General features: G+C 40.3%; 1 protein-coding gene across 1 annotated transcript in view; it reads left to right on the top strand.

Moving 5' to 3' along the window:
* lrpprc (leucine-rich pentatricopeptide repeat containing) overlaps positions 1-19,781 on the top strand; it is a 67,050-nt gene that overhangs the window by 15,632 nt on the left and 31,637 nt on the right. Inside the window, exons 15-23 of the mRNA XM_032553752.1 lie at positions 1,262-1,289; positions 1,983-2,040; positions 2,782-2,888; positions 3,211-3,288; positions 3,657-3,716; positions 4,437-4,550; positions 4,632-4,762; positions 5,070-5,155; positions 11,516-11,723. Coding sequence (XP_032409643.1) covers positions 1,262-1,289; positions 1,983-2,040; positions 2,782-2,888; positions 3,211-3,288; positions 3,657-3,716; positions 4,437-4,550; positions 4,632-4,762; positions 5,070-5,155; positions 11,516-11,723 — 870 coding nt within the window. The remainder of the gene's footprint in view (positions 1-1,261; positions 1,290-1,982; positions 2,041-2,781; positions 2,889-3,210; positions 3,289-3,656; positions 3,717-4,436; positions 4,551-4,631; positions 4,763-5,069; positions 5,156-11,515; positions 11,724-19,781) is intronic.

Raw genomic sequence — 19,781 nt, 5'->3', positions numbered from 1 at the left:
CTAGAAAGGTTCTTATTCTCCACCAATTATTAGCTCAAAATTGGATCAACAAAATGTTTCCGGTTTTGGTAGAATTTCTGAAAAGCACTTGGCTCTGGACTCCATCCCACTTTCCGCCAACTTCCCTGCATCATGATGCTGCCACTACCTTTTTCATTTTGTTCTGGGTACGGAGAGTTCACCGTTATGTTTCCCTCCACACACACAGCGTTTTTGCATTTAAGCCATGAAGTTCGGTTCCGTGTTTTTTTTTTTTCTGTCTTTGTGCAGCGGATTATTAATCATCTCAGTAGCTCTTGATGTGTGATCTCTGGGATGTCTGTTCAGCACTCGACTCTGAAAAGATATTCTAAGTCATCACTAATTATTAGTATTTGTTATTTTCTTTCTAAATCAGTCCTTTTCCTCCCATCTCTATTCGCTTTGCTCTCACATACACAGACACACACACACACACACACACCCTCCTGTGATGGTTAGGTTGCCTGACAGGGTCATAATTGGGCTTGTCACTTGGTGTCGGCGTGTGTGTGTGTGTGTTTGCGAGCGCTGTGTCATCGCTGTGCGGGACCTGCCCTGTCAAAGACAAGGTCAGGGGATAATTTAATCATTAAAGACCTCTTTTTTTCTCCTCTCATCTCCCTCTCGCTCCTCCTTTTCCAACATCTCGCTGACAACGCTGGAGATGTTGCACATAGTCAACATTTAGCCCGTAGTGTGTGTGCACGCGCGGGTGCTCATGTGTGACTTTGTGTCTTTTGTGGTGTGCCAGACTTTTGTACGCCGTCTGTTGTACTGCGGGACGGAGGGTGTCGAACTGGAAACCGTGTCGCTCCTTCTTCACGTATTCTGTGATGTGCTGTCAGTTCACTAGCAGTGGTGAAATAATCCCATCGCTCCTGAGAAGTGTTGTGTTTTTTAAAAAAAAAAGACAGAAAGTTGGAGGATGTTATTACAAAGCAAGCACTTTGTATTGCCTTGTTGCTGAAAATGTGCTATATAAATAAAATTACCTTTATCTTTCACCTTCGAGTCGTAATTGTAAAATTATAGATTTTCCTCAACTTTAAATGTTTTTACATGAATCTCATATAAAGAGCAGATGATATTTAAATGTCTTTATATTGTCATTAGTACATCTCTCATTCCAGTAGATGAAGTTCTTCTTGTGTTTTTGACCTCAATGACCAAATTGCATATATACTCCCTGAGTTTAAGCTGCAGCTGGTGTTCATTTATTGTCCTCTACTGCCCCCTGCAGGTTCTCTGATGTGGACTCCATGGTCAAGGTACGACTTATGCATGTCAACGTTTGACTATACCAAAAAAAAACAAACTGAAAAGGTGGTTGTGTTTGTAATGTATTTTTGATGCTTTGTCAATAATTTATGAATAATGCTTGCTTTATAAAAGTAGTTGTTTTTTTAAATACCTTCTTTAAATTTGAGATTCAACTTATTTGCAAAAGCAAATGTAATGAAATCTCAATACACATTACAACACGAGAGAGGCGATTCACTGAATAAGCAGTGAAAATTTTTATTTTTATTTCTTTTTGCTAAAGTATGTGTAAGATTGACTTTACAGCTCCCTTGACTATGTGTAAAATCCATTTGACTCTAAACATTTGGTACTTTGTAAATAGTAAACCTGTGTATAATTTCAGTATAAAAACACATTGCACAGCCAACATGCAGTGAAACATGGTGGTAGCTGCATCATGCTGTGGCATGAAACCTAAGTTAAAAAATAGTTAAAAACATAGTTAAACAGTAATTGGTTGAGTCCTGTATGAGGGTAAGAATGTATAGATTTACATTTTATTCAACTTTTTTTAAGGATGTTGAAAGAAAATGCAATATGTGATAAAATTGAGTTTTTAAAACCAATTTATATATGAAATCCATTGAAGTTTGTGGTTGTATAGTGACAAAATGTGAAAATACGTCAAGGTATATGCATACTTTCTACTCTTTTCCCAGATTACTGAGCTGCTGTATAAAGATGAGCGCTTCTCCGCTGGAAACTCCAACCCGTCTGGTAAGAAAACAAATCCATGCAGACTTCACTCTCGCTTGTAGCTCATATATGTTCTGAGTTTTGTAATTCTTTTATCATATAATTCTCATATGATTCTTTCATCATATAATTTTTGTTAGTTTTGTATAGGTTTTAAACACAACAGGAGGCTCCATTGTGGGCTTTATCTGCGTCGTATCAGTTGCACAAACTGCCTTCTGCATATCATTGGTAATGAAATCCGTGTTTATGTCCAGTCTCCATGGCGATGAGCTCATGTTTGACCAGCTTCTCATCGTGGAGCCTCTATACGTTATGGGGTGTGTGTGTGTGTGTGTTCGTCAGCATGTCGGTGAAGGACTTGCTACCTGGGGAAATAGAGCCTTACTGCTGATGCAGCACAGAGACTGTGTGTGTATGGGGGTGTGAGTCGGGGGAGTCTCCAGTGCAGAAGCTGGCGTGTGTGCGCTGGTGGGAGCGATGGAGACTGTTATCCGTGTCACTTCCAGTTAGACTACATCTGCGTGTGTGCATAAGCGTGGCAGTAGGAGGAAGCTGTCACAGCGAGCCGCCGTACGTTCACTCAAACTGCAGACCCAAAGCAGCTTCTGTCAGCAGAAATGACACAACCTCACACTCTGCAGAGGTTACAGAAAAATAGTATGAATGCACAAATGGACACCGTGACTGACACAGTGGCAAATGAAATTTATTTCCCAAGACGACTGCGCTCAGTGTGTGTTTGTGTATGTGTGTATGCAGAGACCACGTCGTACTTCCTCTACAATCTGATAGACAGCATGTCAGGGGGGCAGGTCCATGCGCAGGAAGACAAACTGAGGAGTTACTTCAATCAGCTGCATGCTCAGGTACAAACTAAAAATATTTGTTCAGATGTTTATGAATCCCAAATTACCTGTGGTTAAGTCTCTGACAGGCAAATACTGCTACAGGCAACCCGATTAACCTCATAGGGTCAAGATATTTAGACATTTAGATTAGAGATGCACCAACCAAGCTTTTACAGCAAGATACAAATTTGTAGTTTCCCCTTAGGTTTGACTTAATGTTTCAATTTTCCCCTAAATGAAGAAAAATTGTATCTAGATGTTGAAACTCTTTGCTTTTCATGCACATCTTGCTGTTTTTGTGATCTTGACATTTGAATTTCTTTCTATTTCTTTTTTGCAGAATGTTACAATTTCTCTCAACATCTATCGAGGGATCAAAAACCTCCTGGAGGCTTACCACTGCCCCGAGCTAATTAAGGTACAGATTAGGACGTCCGTTCTATTTCTGGTCACAAATAAATATTTGTGCTTATTTTCTGTGTAAAGATTTTATTCTTTGCCATGTCTCATCTTTTCCCCTTTATGTAAAAGAAACTTGGAGAAACTAGTAGAAGAGGTGCAAAATGATTTTCTTTTTTTTTTACATAATTCAGATTTGATTTTATTATCCTCGATGTACAAACCAAAAACCATCAGCTAATCCTTGAAAATTGATATGTACTATAATGAAGTAGCCAACCTGAACATGTAGCAGCCACATCACTTCAGTTTCTAAAGTTGACTTTGTGAAGTTGTTCCATCACGGTTGTAGAAACCTAAACATTTGATGCTTACTGTGTTTTGCAGGATGTGCATGCTTTGGTTTGTTCAAAGGAAAGAGACTCTGGGTCAGCCTCTTGGGCCACCGTAAGTAAAAATGTTTAAAGGATGACAGAGGAGCATAATTTTCCTCTTTAATGCTTTACATATGTTGGATTATTTGAGAATAATCTGAATATTAAGAGTGGAGGAGTGAACTTGTCTGGTGTGTCCAGTGAAAGAGCCTAATGTTAGCCTGCTTCATCTATTCCAAATGCTGCTTTTGGTGTTTGGAAATATTTTATTTTCGCCAAGTTACTGAGACTTTCCCATGATTACTGTCAAGCAAATCTGTTTTATTTAAAGCGAATCTATGATCTGTAATCCGTAATTATTACATAGGAGAATTTAAAAGCTCCAGTGTAAATAGATTTCAGACTGCAGCCATAGTTTTGAGTGCATGAAGGTCAGAGAAAATCCACTCTAACTTTAAATATGTTTGCCCAATTCTTGTATTTATTCACTTCAGCTGTTGTGTAATTGACCGACTGGAGAAAAGCGTTCAAATAAATCATAAAAAGTTCCAAATTGGTATAGCATTCATTCTCATGATTTAAATTTCTTTGATTTTTTTTTTATTATTATTGTTCAAATATTTTGTATTTATTTAATTATTATTAAAATGTTTAATTTGTGTTTAAATTTTTCTTCATAATTTTTTTAAAATTCATTTTAAACTTCTGACAGCAACCATATTACTACAAGGTCACGTAATTGCGAGGCTGCATGTCGGTTTTGTGTGTGTGATGGACATTTTGTCTTCTTCAGGGAGAGGAGAACAAAGTTTTGGCTCTTGAACGCAAACTGGCTGAACTCAAAGCGGAGAACAAACCACTGAGCTCCATTCTTAAACAGACCATCCATGCTCTGAGCGCTGAAGAGGTACGCTTCCCTTAACCCTTCCCATTTCATTCGTTTTTGACTCCACGCTCGGTATTTCTGAGTGTCCCGTTGTCTCCTCAGAACCTGCAGCGCGCCCTTGAGCTGAAGCAGCAGCACGAAGACGACATGTCCGTCGGGGCGTACGCCACCCTCATCGGCCTGTGCTGCCGTCATAACAACGCGGAGGAGGCGCTCAACCTGAAGAGGGAGTTGTGAGTGCAGCAGGAGACACGCGCACACACCGACACACACACACACTCCGCTGCGGCCGGTGGTGGGCCATTAAAGTTTAACTTGAGTGGTATTAGGGGAGACATTAATGCAGGGTCCAGCCGCTCTGTTGGCGAGCTGAAACACAGGAAACTCTCCCCTTGTTTCCTCCTCCGCCTCCTCTTTCATCACCTGCCCTCCAGTCTGACTGAACCCTGACAGCATGCAGCAGATGAGCTGCATTACTGTTAGGAGAACACATTAATCATGTTTGTCTCTCTCTCTCTCTCTCTCTCTCTCTGCTTTTAGAAGTCGAAAGGACTCATTAGTCACATTGGATCCCATTAAGTACATGGCACTGATCAAGACGCTCTCTTTGAATGACAAAGTTGAGGGTAAGTTGTCAGAATCAATATCTGATGTGTTTTTCCTTCAAAATGCAATTCCTGAAAGGAGAACTTAAGATGAATAAAGCATCCTTATGCCATAAGAGAAAATACAAAGCAGTACAGTAGAGACATTGTATATTTATCTACACGTTATGGAGTAATTGACCTTTTTAACTGCACTGCAAAAACACAAACTCTTACCAAGTGTTTTTGGTCCAGTTTCTAGTGGAAATATCTTAGTACACTTGAAATTAGATAAAACTGACTTAGAAGTAACTTTTTAGCAAGATGAAGAGACTAGTATTAAGTAAATAATTCCTTAATATTGATGAAAAAATAGTAGTTCCATTGGCAGATTATTTAACTTGTTTGTTTTTGTTTTCTCTGTGTTTCCGTCATCTCGCTTTCTGATTTGTCTACATGTCACAGTCACACTTGGTAGGCTGCGTTCCCGTTTGTCCTCGGTGAACACCACACGCTGCTATATCGGACCAAAGCAGTCCAACATGTTGAATATCCTCGATTTGAGGTCTGACCGGTCTTGATGTCCTTCCAAGCAGACCAGTTCACTCTTAACACCCAACACACAACAAGAATATCCCTTAAGATTGTCTTTAGAGCTACCATAACACTCGGGGGACCCAGTGTGTATGACTGACAGGGAACATGACACATTTCACCATAACTAATTCTGAAAATAGCTATATTTTAATCTCCTTTACCCACTAACAGTGTTCACATTGAAGATTTCAGTGTGTGAGTCCTGGTAGCTCTTAGGTGGGTTTGCTGATCTGGAGCAGATTTTACCAATAAGTGTCGATCACCTGAAAATCGTTTGATTCCAGTCACCAGTTAATTTCTCGCTGCATCTGAAATGACAAGTAAATGGCGTGAGATTAATTAGCAATTTTCTGGATTAGCTGACCGCTTCAATGTTTTTACACCGGAGCCACATGGACCCAGCCACACACATAACGCAAACTCGTTCAGTGAACCGATCTTTCCCTTTTCTGTGCATTGTAAAATGACACAATAGCTCATTTTCACACTGTGTGGAAATGAGTCACTTCGCTGTCTGCTTCAGTCATTTATTACTAAATTAATTTTTTGTGTGGCAAAGACAAAAGTTCTAATATTACCACCTTCAACTGACTCATTAGCATTTTAGCTGGAAGAAATCAGTTCCTTCCATAAGTCATTCTGTGTATTAACAAACTAGTCTGGCTCATTGTCATTTCATTTTCTCTTTTTTTTTTTTCTTGTACAACCAAATTGTGCTCTGCTTGGAAAGTATGTGATTTTTTTTCAAGCTTCTGTGTGTGAGTGTGTGTGTGTGTGTGCCACCAAATCTGTCACAATCTCTCTCGGTTACCATATTAGCCGGCCATTTTCTGAATTCTACGGTGGGTTTCCTTCAGCCCACTGAAGACCCAATTACCATCAGTTTGTGCTTCTCTGCATTTTGCATTGGGTGACAGGCGAAATGTTCCCTCGTCTGTTCTCGCCTTTCCTCTCCTCCCCTTATCACTCTCTCTCCGTTTCTGCGTCTCCATTTGACCCCCACCATCTCCGTCTTTCTCAAAGCGTGCCATTCTCTTGCCCCCCCCGCACACACACACACACTGACACACACACACGTCAGCGGGAAATGAGAGAGGGGGAAAATTACAGGACTGCGTGTATTTTTCCAGAATTATTGAAATCTGCCTTGATGCTAATGGCAGATCATGTCCGCCAAAGTGCTTGAACATTTCACACAGACACACATACATACACACAGAGTGACAGAAATTTGCATGTGAATTCAAGCAGAAGACATTTGGTGGCACGTCGGTCGGTGTGTCCGTCCGCCTGTGAGTGTGTCGGGGTGTGTATAGGCAGCTCTCAATGCATTTGCCATTAGTTAGAGTGTGTGCATATGGAGGCTAGGCTTGTCAGCCACATTAGCACACATGGCTAACCTTGATGTTAGCCTGTCCCCACCCAGACGCTGATCTGCCCGGCTCCCAGCGAACACCAGGCCTAGCTAAAGATCATGTCTGTTGGCATCTCGCATTATTTCTGTCTTGCTTTAATGGTTTTGTTGTTTTTCTTTGAAGCCCCTCATCTTGACTGCCAACTTTCTTTGCTACTTTGTTCTTTAGCTTTATTCTCCTTTTAATGTTTTCTTGGAGCTTTTTCTAATCTTCAAGCCAATTAATTTTCTTCTTTTTCTGAGCAATTACTGTTATATCTTGGAGCTTTTACTCTCGCATTTGTTCATCTGGTCCCAGTTCTATTTGTTAGAAACAGTATTTTGCTGGTTGAAGATTGTGCCAAAAATATTGTGAATCTTTTGACTCAAAAGAATGATTACCTGAATGCCATTAATGGTGCATTCACACCAGCCCTGTTTTGTTTGCTTTAAGTGAACTCTTAATTCATTTGCCTTGAAAGTCTGGTTCATTTTGAGAAGTGTGAATGTGAGATCAAACTCTGATACAGACCAAAAAAGCAAACTCTGGTCTGCCTAAACACCTAGCTCTTGGTTCAGTTGAAGTGAACTTTTTATTTATTTATTTTAACATTTATTAAACTAGGGAAGTGTCATTGGCATTAAAAACTGTTTTTCAAGGGAGTCCTTGCCAAGAGGAAGCAGAGGTTATACAGGAAATGCAAGTAATTACAGGATTAAAATGCCATGCAAATTGTTAAAAAAGTCACAATTTAAGGAAGTCATCTGTAGTGCTCTGTCTTGACTTAAAAGTGCTCAGTGAAATAAGCTCAGTTAATTTGATTTCCAGTCTTTTTGCAACATGTAGACAGATCAAACAAAAGCCATTTTACCCAATTATTTGGGGAAATGGAACAGAGAGCAAGAAATTATCATTTCGGCGCAAAGAGTAAAAGTCTGGTAAGAATCATTACGCACTGATAGACTCTGTTTAGTAACTGCACAGGGTTTTATTTAGGGGCATCAAAGTAAAGGATGTTTATAAGTGCACACCTGACTTAATGTCTTTCTTGAATATCCATTATCTGTGAATGTATGGTACTGTATCAATTTGAACAGTCAAGTTTAAGTTATTTCAGTGTAACCATTAGTAATTTTTGTGTTAAATATTCCTTTGAAACCTTTTGTATACATCTACCTGTACATATCTAGCAGTTATAATAAAATCAAACCTTGGACCCGCTGAACTACATGGGCCTCAAGAGGCTAAACACAGCTTTCTTCCTCTCCTTTCTTTAATAAATACACCTCTCCTCTATCACCAAGCATCTCTTTGACCTGACCTTGCCCTCTTCCTCAATCCGTCCAGCCTCCCACTTTAGTAAACGCAACTTGTTCTGTTTTCTGGTAGTTCCAAGCTCCTCTTCAGTGCAGTGTGTGTGGGCGTGTGTGTGTGTGTGTGTGTGTGTGTTTCTCTAAAGAGACATCAGCAGCAGTCAAGTCAGGCAGGATTACATGAACCATTGGGCTGTGTGATGTTTGTTTACCTGGGCTGTCTGCCTCCCATCTCTTGATGCCCGCGTGCGTGCGCGTGTATGTGTGTGCGCGCGCGGGGCCTGGCTCGGTGTGCTGGTCGAGATGCTCGGTTGAGCTGATGGATATACATACTAGCTCGGCGTACGGATGAAAGGGGAGATGGAGGGAGAACGGCATGGGGGAGGTTTTGATGGTGGACGGAGGGAAGTTTGGGTAGTGTTGCTCCATTTGGGCAGATCAGCTCCAAGCCATTGGTCTCGGTGATTAACGGGTCTGTCATGTCGTGATGGAGAGAGCTGCAGGTGGATGGAGGGGGAGAAGCTCAGGGGGGAGAAACGGTCAGACAGAAAGAATATGCATCATCTGAGATGATGAACAGTGCAGAAGTGATAGCAGGTGAGCCTATGATGTAGATATTGCTTATGTAGATGACAACATCCGAGATCAGCATGTTCCTATGGTCTTTTAGATAGTAATTATAACTAACAAGGTGTGTCATTTTCTGTGAAATGTTTGCTCTGTGCTTCCATTTAACCCTGCAATTTCCACTTCAGATGTTTAGGTTTATGTCATTCTTTTTGATTTGGCTCAGTCATAAGACACCCTTCTCTTTAACTGGCTTCGTTTATATAGTATGTTGTCTAGGAAAATCCTCACACCTGAGAATGAATCTGTTCTTACTTTACTTTAAACAGGTACACGTGTTGATATAAAATAGATTTTTGAAAATATAGTCGACTGTAAAATATCACTTGCAGATAAATTAGTACATGCTCTATCCCGGCTGGTTTTTACACATTTCCTTGACTCTATCTTGTGCAGCAATAGGCAGTTTTGAGATGATTATTCATTGACCTTAGACCTTAGATCACATCTGCTTTGCAACAGAATGGCTAGAATGTGAATGGTACAGTGGCCCAGTTAAACCTTTGTAGTGGCATGCTGGAGATGTAGAAATGCATGCACAACACAATATGTAAACATATGTAAATAACAATGAGCCATTATCTGACAAAAAAAAAAAGAACAAAAAAGAGAGTAAAAAAAGATGGGAAACCGATTATGGGACTTGGACTGCAGAAATGCAAATTGAGCATTTATTCTTACTTGAGGTCTGGGAGTTGAGTCTTGTGAACAATCTTTATCTTACATAACCAGGATTAAAAGTAATACAGCCAGTGTGCAACAGACTACAAGCTATATTTGACTTAGGGGCCTTATCGTAGGCTGGTCTAATAAAGATTTTTAACAATCAGATCTTGTAAGGTGTTTGTTCATAGGGAGGTCACTTGATCGTCCGTCAAACTGAACTCTTCTAATCATTATAAATGGTGTGTATTTGGGAAAAATTGGTATTTTAAAGGTAAAGTATTTCCAATGTGTTTGTTGTGTATTAGAAATCTAAATACAGACCTGAGTACAATAAAAGAAGGCAAGCCGGTCCTAAACTCGGGACCCCATGATTCTTCACACACCTCTTTGCCAGATGAGCTACTCCAGGTCAGACTGTGCAAGTTGCAATAAAAAGACATGGACCTGATGCATGCTGGACAAGTTAAATCTGCATTGGTTTTTTGGAAACACTGACGGATGAAAAATTGTGGGAAATCTTTTACCTTACATTCTTTTACAAACCTTTACTGTGGAAAAGTAGAGGGCATCATGGTTTAGTAGTTTTGACTGATGGCATTCCAGCTTTAAGTAGCCTTGAACCTCTGATAGTTTCATCCACACTCGTATTGCGTTTCCTGTTTTTCAACGACTCTTTCAGTTCAGTCACTCCTGCTCCAACCTCAGTTCCCGTGTTTTCCCCTGCCCCTTTAAATCCGTGGCAGCCTTGGGTCTCATCTGCCGTAACAACTGGCACAAGGAGTTGGACGATGGAGAGACAAACCAAAAATTAGGATGCCAAAGTGCTCACCAAATGCAGAGAGTGTTTTGACTGTGGACATTTTTAGGATAGTCTTGTTTTGGAGATTTAGTTGCAATAACATTGGTGTTGGAGAAGAGATCTTTGGTAGCACTATTGTCCATTGGTTTCTATTTTGAGCTTTCTTTCTGTCTTTGCCTCAATAACGGCATCAAGGACCTCAGTTCAGTATATTTTAAGTGCACTACCAACAGAACCCTGCAATTTGAGGCTTAAAGCAGATTATTCAAATATATTCAGCACGTCTCTGTCTATCCATCTCCTCCTCGTTATTGGTCTCGCTGTATAGATTAGTATCTGTGGTGGAGAGCGGCTGTATCACTGACAGCCCATTAGCAGCTGTCTAAATAGACAGTAAACGCATCTTAATTACTTTACCCTGTTAACGCACATACACACTCACTCCCTCTACACCATTTAGCCCCTTGTGCTGGCCAGATGGGCGCCTGGCCCAGTAAAAAGCCCTCCATTACCAGCGAGACTTGACCGAACCGATCCACCCCTCAGCCCCGCTCACCAAGGTCCTACTGGGGCTGCGGCGGGCCCTTGTCGCCACATACCTATAATTTAGCCCCCCAAGTGCTTTCCACATGGCCATGGCAAAAAGCTGGCCTCCATTGTAGGGGTCCAGTAATTGTAGTCTCGTTTAGAAAACTGCAAGTAGCAATTAGCAGAGAGTTGGCATTATACGGGGTAGGATTTGCATCCCCGCTGGGCGCAAAATGCTGTTTTAATAAGGGTTTGTTTTCCCCACATGGAATTAGCTAAAGCGGCCTTTTATCGCATCCACACACCCTGCTCTTCTCCGAACCAATCTCTGCCCACCTCTTGCCGCCTCTCCTCATTTCGCCCTCTCCTCGTCTTCCTTTCTTTGTGTTTGTCCCGTCAATCCTTTACCTGTAAATCACTCTCAGGTCACTGCTCTTTTTTTATGCTGAACAAGCAATCCTCCTTTCTCCTCCTCCAGAGGCAGTGGACATCCTGAAGGAGATGAAGGAGAAGGATGTGATGCTGAACGACACCCACATCACCTCCGTCTTCCACATGCTGAACACCGTGGCGGCCAAAGGTGGGATCCCCGCGGTCCGCCGGCTGCAGGACACCATCTTCACCCTGGGATTGGCCAAGCCCACCGCCAATCTCTGCTCGCCCGTGGTCACGTTTTACTTGGAGAGGTAACGCAAACGTCGTCACAATCCTCCAAAAGCAAACCCTAGGTTTGCCAGATTAAGTTCAGAAATACTAGATGCTTGTTGTGGTTTTGCGGCTCGGGTGAGTCCGCCAAACAGCCAACAAGCTCATGTTTGTTTTCAGATCCGTTTCCTCATCTGCCAAAGCCTCTTGCCAGGTGTGTGCGCATATATGTGTATCTCAATGAGTCACTCATCCCTCCCTGTGATCATAGCCGAGGTTGTAGTCCGGGTCAGCGATTCAGAAAGGGAGAGGATGTGGAAATTGCTCATTTATGTTGGTGTGTGTTTGTGTTTTGAAGCCAGGCTTTTGTTTATGTGAGGATGTGCCAGCTGCAACCTCTACACCACACTTGATCTCCTGAAATATCCTTTGATATTGAAGTGTTTGTGGTAGGTATGGGCCTGTGTGTGATTTTCATGGTGTGATAATGTTCACAGAATTTACACCAGAAATTTAAAACAATCAATTTCTTTAAAACAAAGAAAAATGGTTTCTCGTAGTTCACAACAAATATGGTATAAATAGAAATGCAATAAAACAGTTTTTTTATAACAATTATTTTAATTCATGTGCTCAAGCAAAAAATTTGTAATAAACTAAATGTAGTATTAGGTTTAAGGTGATTTTTGCACAAAATATATATTTTTTTCTATACTCTACTGTAACATGAGTACAGCAGGTTGATGTTAGCTGCCTAATTTGCTAGCCTGCAACCCGCTACTGAATAGTCATGCCACTCGTGGCCTGCCAGTTGTAGCTTTAAAGCTGTTTTACTGTGATAATTCAGTAAAGAAATACTTCATTGATTCCACAGGAAAATTAAATTAAATTATCAAAGTATTTTCAGAGAGTTTTTATTGGTGTTGATGGCTGTAGGCAGGAAGGAACTCATTTAGCTGCCTGTGGAAGAAACCTCCGACTGAAGAGAAATCTTATCACTTTAAGCTTCAGATACACCAATCTTCCAAAATTTACCTGATATAAATTAGCCTGACTCTGAAGGTTGCAGGTTCAATTCCAACTTCCTCCTGTCATATGCTGATGTGCCCCTGGGCAAGGCACTTAACCAGTTCCCAACCGATCTGGTATCGCGTATAAATTGGTGACTGTGACTCTAGTGTAAAGCTCTTTGCGTGGTCAAAGTGATTGGGAAAAGCGCTATACAAGTTTACTTCCTTTACAATTTTGCTATAACCCTTAGAAAATAAAAATCAGAATCTGTCTGTAAGCTGCAGGACAGACATGAAAGGAAACCTGAAAACTATAGGAAAATCACGCTTGGTGCATCTACACTAAACATTTTTAAAAGTTTTAAAAATTAAAATCCTTGATGCCAATAACTATGCCTCTGGTTCCACCAAAGCTTTTTCTCCTAATGTAAATATTAGCAAACATTCAGTTCGGAGTCCCTCACCTTTCAACTCTATTCAGCTTGTGTATTTTGAACGTTTTTGTGTGAGCAGCTTTTACCTAGATCAGCTTATTAGCATGCTAATTATGCACAGGCCACTTAATTGGTGGATTTACTATAGACATCACACACACTGTCCACATCCTTTCATACAGTTTATCATCATGTGCATTGCTACACATGAGGTAGACCTTTGGAAAAATGATGCTTATACACACACACCCACACACACGCACACACACACACACGCACACGTGCAGAAGGTAGCTCCCCCGCTGCTGTTTGTGTTGCTTTGACTTCGTTCTCCAGCACAAACAGAGCTTCCAGGTTCACAACGATAATCACTGCCTCCGTGAGATTAGCAGGCTAATTTACTCCTGGGTCATCAACGCCAGCCAAAACACAAGCATGAACACACAGCAGCTTACCGCCAGCCGGTGCTCCCAAATCAAGTGCCAGTTGTACTTCCTCCAGCTGATAATGCAGTAAACACACTAATGAACACAAGAAAAAAAAGATAGCTGCTCGTATCCGGTCATAATCAGCGGGGTGTTGGTTACTGGGAGGGTCTCATTCATGAGGCAAATTCACACATAGAAAGCTTTCCTTTATTAGCTTTGAGAAGAAAAGGGAAAAACTGGAATAGTAACCATGTATGTATCTTAACAAGCCTGTATTTTTACACTTTTGGCATTTGGCTTGCACAGGTTTATAGAATCAAATCCTGTTAGTTGGGTTGGTAAAGATTGGTTTAGTTATTTTATTTTACAGTTATATTAATCAGATTCCAAAAAGTGTTAGCAACCAACAATTTTTCTTAACAATACTGAGCTCCACCTCCACTCACTTGTTGCTGCACACTGCAGGAATATTCTCATACTCTTCCTCATAGCATACATGACAAACTAATTGTATGCATTGGAAATATTTTCTGCTAATATCAGCTTAGGTAGACTTGTGACTCTATAGAGCACAGAATGGCTACAAGGAACAATATTCTAAAAAAAACCCCACTATTTGTAGGAGGCGTTTTATTCTATGTATCAAAATAACTAAAACATCCTAGGTTTATACATGGTTTTACAATCTTTAGGTCCTAAATTCATATTCATTTGACTCTTTGAGTACAGCTAGATCTTAAATTACATTTCATTATGTCTGAAACTGTAATTGTACCGTATTTTCATTTATTACTTCCCTCTCTGGATTTTAATTTTCTTCTTTTTTTGTAGAAATACATTCGCTTTAGTTGTCTTTCAAGTTGTGGAAATTAGGTATAAAGTTACTAATATACAAATGCCGCAAAGAAGGGAAACTCCAGAGCTAGTGTAAAGAAATTCATTCTAACACATTAAACCTTCCAAAATCATCTAACTCTGCTTGAAGATTGTATGTTTAGGTGATTAAAATCTTGCTGCTTTGTAATGTTACATGCAAGAGAACACAATTACGCTACCTTTACCATGTGACTGTGTATGTTGAGAGAGAAATGGCTTGAAAATAGGTTTCAATTATTTCCTATAACATCTTGTCAATAACTATCAGTCATTGTACTATCAAGGTCATCGTACCATGAAAGTCTCTACAGGAGTCATAGTTGCCTGACGTAGATCTTCAAACACCTTTTAGTTATAATTCCAACATATTTTTATAATATTTATTTAATTAACTTCTTTCAGCAGGATGCTTTTAGTTATTTTTTACAGGACTGCACTATAATTTGTGAAAATGTTACAACTAGCCAGTTTCATACACTTTATCACCTTCAACTCTGTTGCATCTAAGTCCACGTCACTAATAATTTGAATTTCAGAGATAATACTTTCAAATTGCTATATTTTTCCTCTTTCTAAAGCTCAGTTTTAAGTCTGAAATCTTCAGGATTGTAAGAAAAACAATCAGTGGTTCAGTCAGTCTGCAGGGCAGGTTCAAGTAGCACAACACTTGACTTTTACAGCCTGGTTGAATCCGTCTTCTTGCTCTCTTCCCTTTTTATCTTCATGTTCTCGTCTCCACCTCTTCATTCCGTCAGTCAGCGGACAAACAGACACTGGTGGTGGGAGGAGGGGATGGAGAGAAGTGATAAAAGAGGACAAAGCAGGCATCATTCCCGCCTGCACCCATCTCATCGCTGCGTCAGCGCTAATGACTTAATGAACACTTCTCCGCCAGATTAGCCCTTGACAGCCCATCACACGCGCCGCCCCGTTAGCCTTCACGCCCGTCCGCGCAGTATTGTGTGTGCTAACCTGCCACCGCGCTAGTTGGCAGCTAGCTCCGATTGCCATCCTTGAGGAAGTGATTAGCGACAGTAAATGCTAATGAGTGCAACAAAGTGAAGAGCTGGCAGGACGCATATGATAAGGCAGTAGTGGGATGATGGAGCACGAGGAGGCGGGCGCAGAGCTGAAAAGAGATGAGCGTCTCACAGAAAAAGCCTAATTTACTTCCAAAGCTTAGGCCTAAAAGAACAAATGGAAACAGAGTGGCTAAATGGAGGCAAGTGATTTATTTTTTTTTCTTTTTATACAAATAACGCAGACTCTGATAAAGAATGGATGGATGAACAATGCAGAACACGTTGAAAGACATATTTTACTCTTCAATAATTTATCTTGTCACATGAAATATATAGTTTACAATATTTATTATTTAAACTGGTTATGAAGTGCAGAATATTTGCTTTCTGTTTTTGCGTAAAGTTATAAAGTCAGCTCCTCTTACCAACACACGTAGGAAAAATGTCAGAAAATTTTGTTCCTTAGGAGTGAAAAGGCATCATTTTCTTTATTAGTAAGAAAAAAAAAAGACAATCACAAAAAACTGAGCAAATTTAAATTAAGCAAAAAATGTTTACAGTGCAATTTCATTGGTTTCACAATGATTAAAAAAATATATTTGAATGAAGTTATCAAGTTTCACCGCACAATTGGTTTACTAAGTCTAAGGTATTATTCTTTTTTAAAAGATTTTTTTAAAGACATTGCTCTCACATTACACTATCCCTGTAAAGACATTATTTGCATGAACCAGACAGAGAATAACGGGTAATGTCAACTTTTATTCACAAGATTTTATTTGTTTTTTCTGCCATGACAGAATGAAGTTAATTTAGTCACCAAGTAAATGCAAAAATGGTTAGTAGTAATAAAAACAAGTGGTTCATGACCTGCTTGCATGTGTAAAATCAGCAATGTTCAGTGGACAAGGAGTGATAGAAAATGGAAAATCCAAATGTCAAATCCAGTAGCGTGGATATGGCAAGCCATTTGTGTATTTTCTTTACCTTATCATTTTTGCCTTTTTGTTTTGCTTCTTGCTACAGATACTTTTCAACACCTTGCATCCAAGCACAGGTGTTTGTTGTGAGTGAGAGGCATTGTTGAAATTTAGTTTACTTCAAAGTGGAGAGAGATGTTTTTTAATAATCCTTCTGAACAAACTGAGAAAAAGAAGAATTTTTGTCTTTCTACTCTTTATTTTATACTTGCTGTACTTTCGTGTCAAAGTGCAAACCTAAACATGATTGCCTATACACTGGTATCTGTGTCACTTACAATAGAGCTAGTCATTTGTTTAGATTTAAGTGTAAATCCATCTCATGATTGGGGATTTCTGGAAACTGGCTCCCTCCCTGTATAAAGGCAGAGATCAGAAATGCTCTGAAATAACAGGTTACGGTTGGTTAAAATGAAATAACTTTCATTTTAGGCTGACACCTAATGTTCTTGTTTGTCGGCTGGATGTGGAATTGACTGGACCGCTAAATACCATGTTGCCACATCAACTTTGAAAAATGTTCACCTGCCTTTGTGTGACCACGGCTTTCACCCTTTTTACACAAAATCACCTGTTAAGGATGGGAATAATGTCAGTAATAAGTAAGTGCCATTCTAGCCCACATTTAACTGCAGGCTAGTCGTGTCATGATCGCACTCTCATTTGCGTCTCGAGACACAGACACCTCGTTCTGGAGGACAGTGGCTTGATAACAGGCCTGCCCATCTCCCCTAAACAAAGGAACGGGACGGAGGCAAAGAAAAAGAGGGAAGGGGAGGGAGGTAAAATAAGTCAAAATGAGCCTCCTTGTCTCATCCTTCAGGTTTCCACTGAGCAAAGCGCTCGTTATTTTTTTCAGGGCTTAATTGGCTGGAAAGTGTCTGACATGCAAAGTTGGGGACATTAACAGGGCTCTGTGCCACAGTAAATGGCAACGCAAAGTGACAGTTAAATTGTACCTAGAAGGAAATTATCCATCTTTCGACATCTTTAGCTCTTTTTAGGGGGTGGATCAGCGGGCGGAGAGATGGGGTGTAATTGCAACACCAGGCCCCCTTTTTTTTTTTTTTTTTTTTTGCCAAAAGATTTTTTTTTTTTAAATCCCTCATTAGGAAGAGGGGATTATGAGAAAGTGTTTAATGTATAAAAGATGGGATGGATTGATTGGACATGCCTATTAGCACTCTTGTGTAAAAATCCTTAAATTCATCTTATTTCAGATTACCTTTAATTTATGAACATTTACTTGGTTTGAGAAAAGAAATTCACATACATAAATGTCTTAATAAAATTGCCAGTATTACAATTATACAAACTGGTTTTGCCAGCAGAAAAGGACTTATCTTCTGTAATATTATGTAAGCTTGTAGATAAAATTGACCATTCCTGCTTACACAATGAATTTGATTTCTGTTTTCATTTCAGCATATATTCTGGATTACCTTGTTGAAAAACCCACTTGTGATTCATTTTACCGGCTGAGGCCACCAGATTTATTTATTAGATTGCGTGCCATTTCAAAGAGTCAATGCTACCATGTTCTCTGAAGTTCTTAATCTTCCTGTGCATGTCGGTGAACTTGAGTTTCTTTGGCCTTCTTGAAGAGCAGACATTTTTCTTTGTGCTACAGTATGTTTAGTTCAGTTGAACTGCACTATTTCACTGAGATACTGATTTATAGAGGCAATGATGTTCAGGTTTGCATGCAGTTTACTCAAAAGAGAAGAAGAACTGAAAAAGAAAAGAGTGATTTTTCCCATCGGTACATCAGGTTTGGTGTCCTTAGAGTGTCTGAGAGATGAAGTATGCAAATTATCCCAATACTTCCAAGATAAACACCTGAAGACCTGTAGTGTGCCATTCTTTTCTTTGGTCCTGCTCCAATTATTTTCTGGGCTGTAAAACAAATGGCATTGGAACAAGACATGACATTAACTTCTAATCGCGTCACAATTAAGTGATCAGTAAAGGGAACTGGGAAGTTTGAATTAGGACTAACGGGGTTCCTGTGACTGATGGAAGAGAAACAGATCCTCCACCGTACCCAACAGTGAGCATCAGTACTTTAACATACATTCCTCTTTTGCTTCATGCAAAACCTACAAAGAGTATTTATTGCTGAAACACTCAATCTTATTCACGTCTGACCGAAGCACAGAGTTTCAATTAAAGTTCTGGTTGATTTTTATCAAAACTTTACATGGTTACGCTTATAATAGGATAGAAAAAGACTTGTTTTTTGTCCTCAAATGATACTTATGAAGACATGGCGTCACCAACACGAACATAATTTCAGTTCCCTAAAACTGAGCATTGGAGATTTTATTTCTACCACTGCATACTTCTATTGTATAATGAGAAGTAGTTAAAATACCCAGTGGTTAAAGAAATCTGAATCAGTCGGTTCATATCGATTATTAGGAGAAACACTAAAGCTCTACAGAAATGCTTCGTTATTAAGTATTTACATGGGTACATATGGCTAAGGGAAATAAAAGATTTATTTTTTTTTAGATATTTAACACATCTTTCGTATTGGTGTACAGTCGAGTGTGCAGGTATGAAACGACCCCATTAGATCCTCACAGAACAAACCTTAAGATCTTTGACTCTCGTCCCCCTCGCCGGTTTTGCTCCCTCTCGCCCGCTCCTCCTCTCCTTTTCCCAAAATCTCTTTGTCCCTCTTCTGCGCCGTTCAATCAGACTGTTGTGCGGTTAAACAACCCCTTGACTGGCGCAGCTGAATAATGTTGTGCCTCTTCATTTCAATTAGCGCTCCTCTTTGCCTTCCCATCCCAATCATCGCCCCCGCCCGCCTCACCACCTCCATCCACTCCCGCCGCACAGAAGCCAGTTCCAAGGTCAAATGTTTCTTTTTTGCCCCCCTCCGGTGTTGTTGCTCGTTTCAGGGCGTGTTTTTGCATCTCCGCTTCTCTGATTGATTAGAGAAGAAAACACTTCAGAAATTACACCTGTTTGCTCTCAGCCCAACACTCACTCTTGTGTTTCTGCTCAGTCAGTCCTCCCCTCTGCCTCCCTCTCTCTCTACGAGTGCCCTATCTGCTTTGACCTCTGCGTGATTGACATGGTAATTACCCAATCAGCAGATTGATGGCAGCGCTGTCACAATAGAGGGGATTGAAGTGGTCTCTCGCGCACTTCCTCTCTTCTTCTCTCGTTATCCCTCCATCAGGAGCGAGTCCTCCCCTCGGCGAGCCGCCTTTGTTTGCTGCGAGGAAGACCGGCTACGAGAGAGGATGTCATGAGAAGAAGGGCGCGAGCTGTGAAAGGCAGAGTGGGGGTCTCTAATGTTGTTGCCATATTTGAGCTAAATTGCTCGAGTGAGGGG

This window comes from Xiphophorus hellerii, chromosome 22, assembly GCF_003331165.1.
Source record: "Xiphophorus hellerii strain 12219 chromosome 22, Xiphophorus_hellerii-4.1, whole genome shotgun sequence".
NCBI lineage: Eukaryota > Metazoa > Chordata > Actinopteri > Cyprinodontiformes > Poeciliidae > Xiphophorus > Xiphophorus hellerii.
Note: the sequence above shows the minus strand (reverse complement) of the source record. Positions and strands in the feature narration are given on the sequence as shown.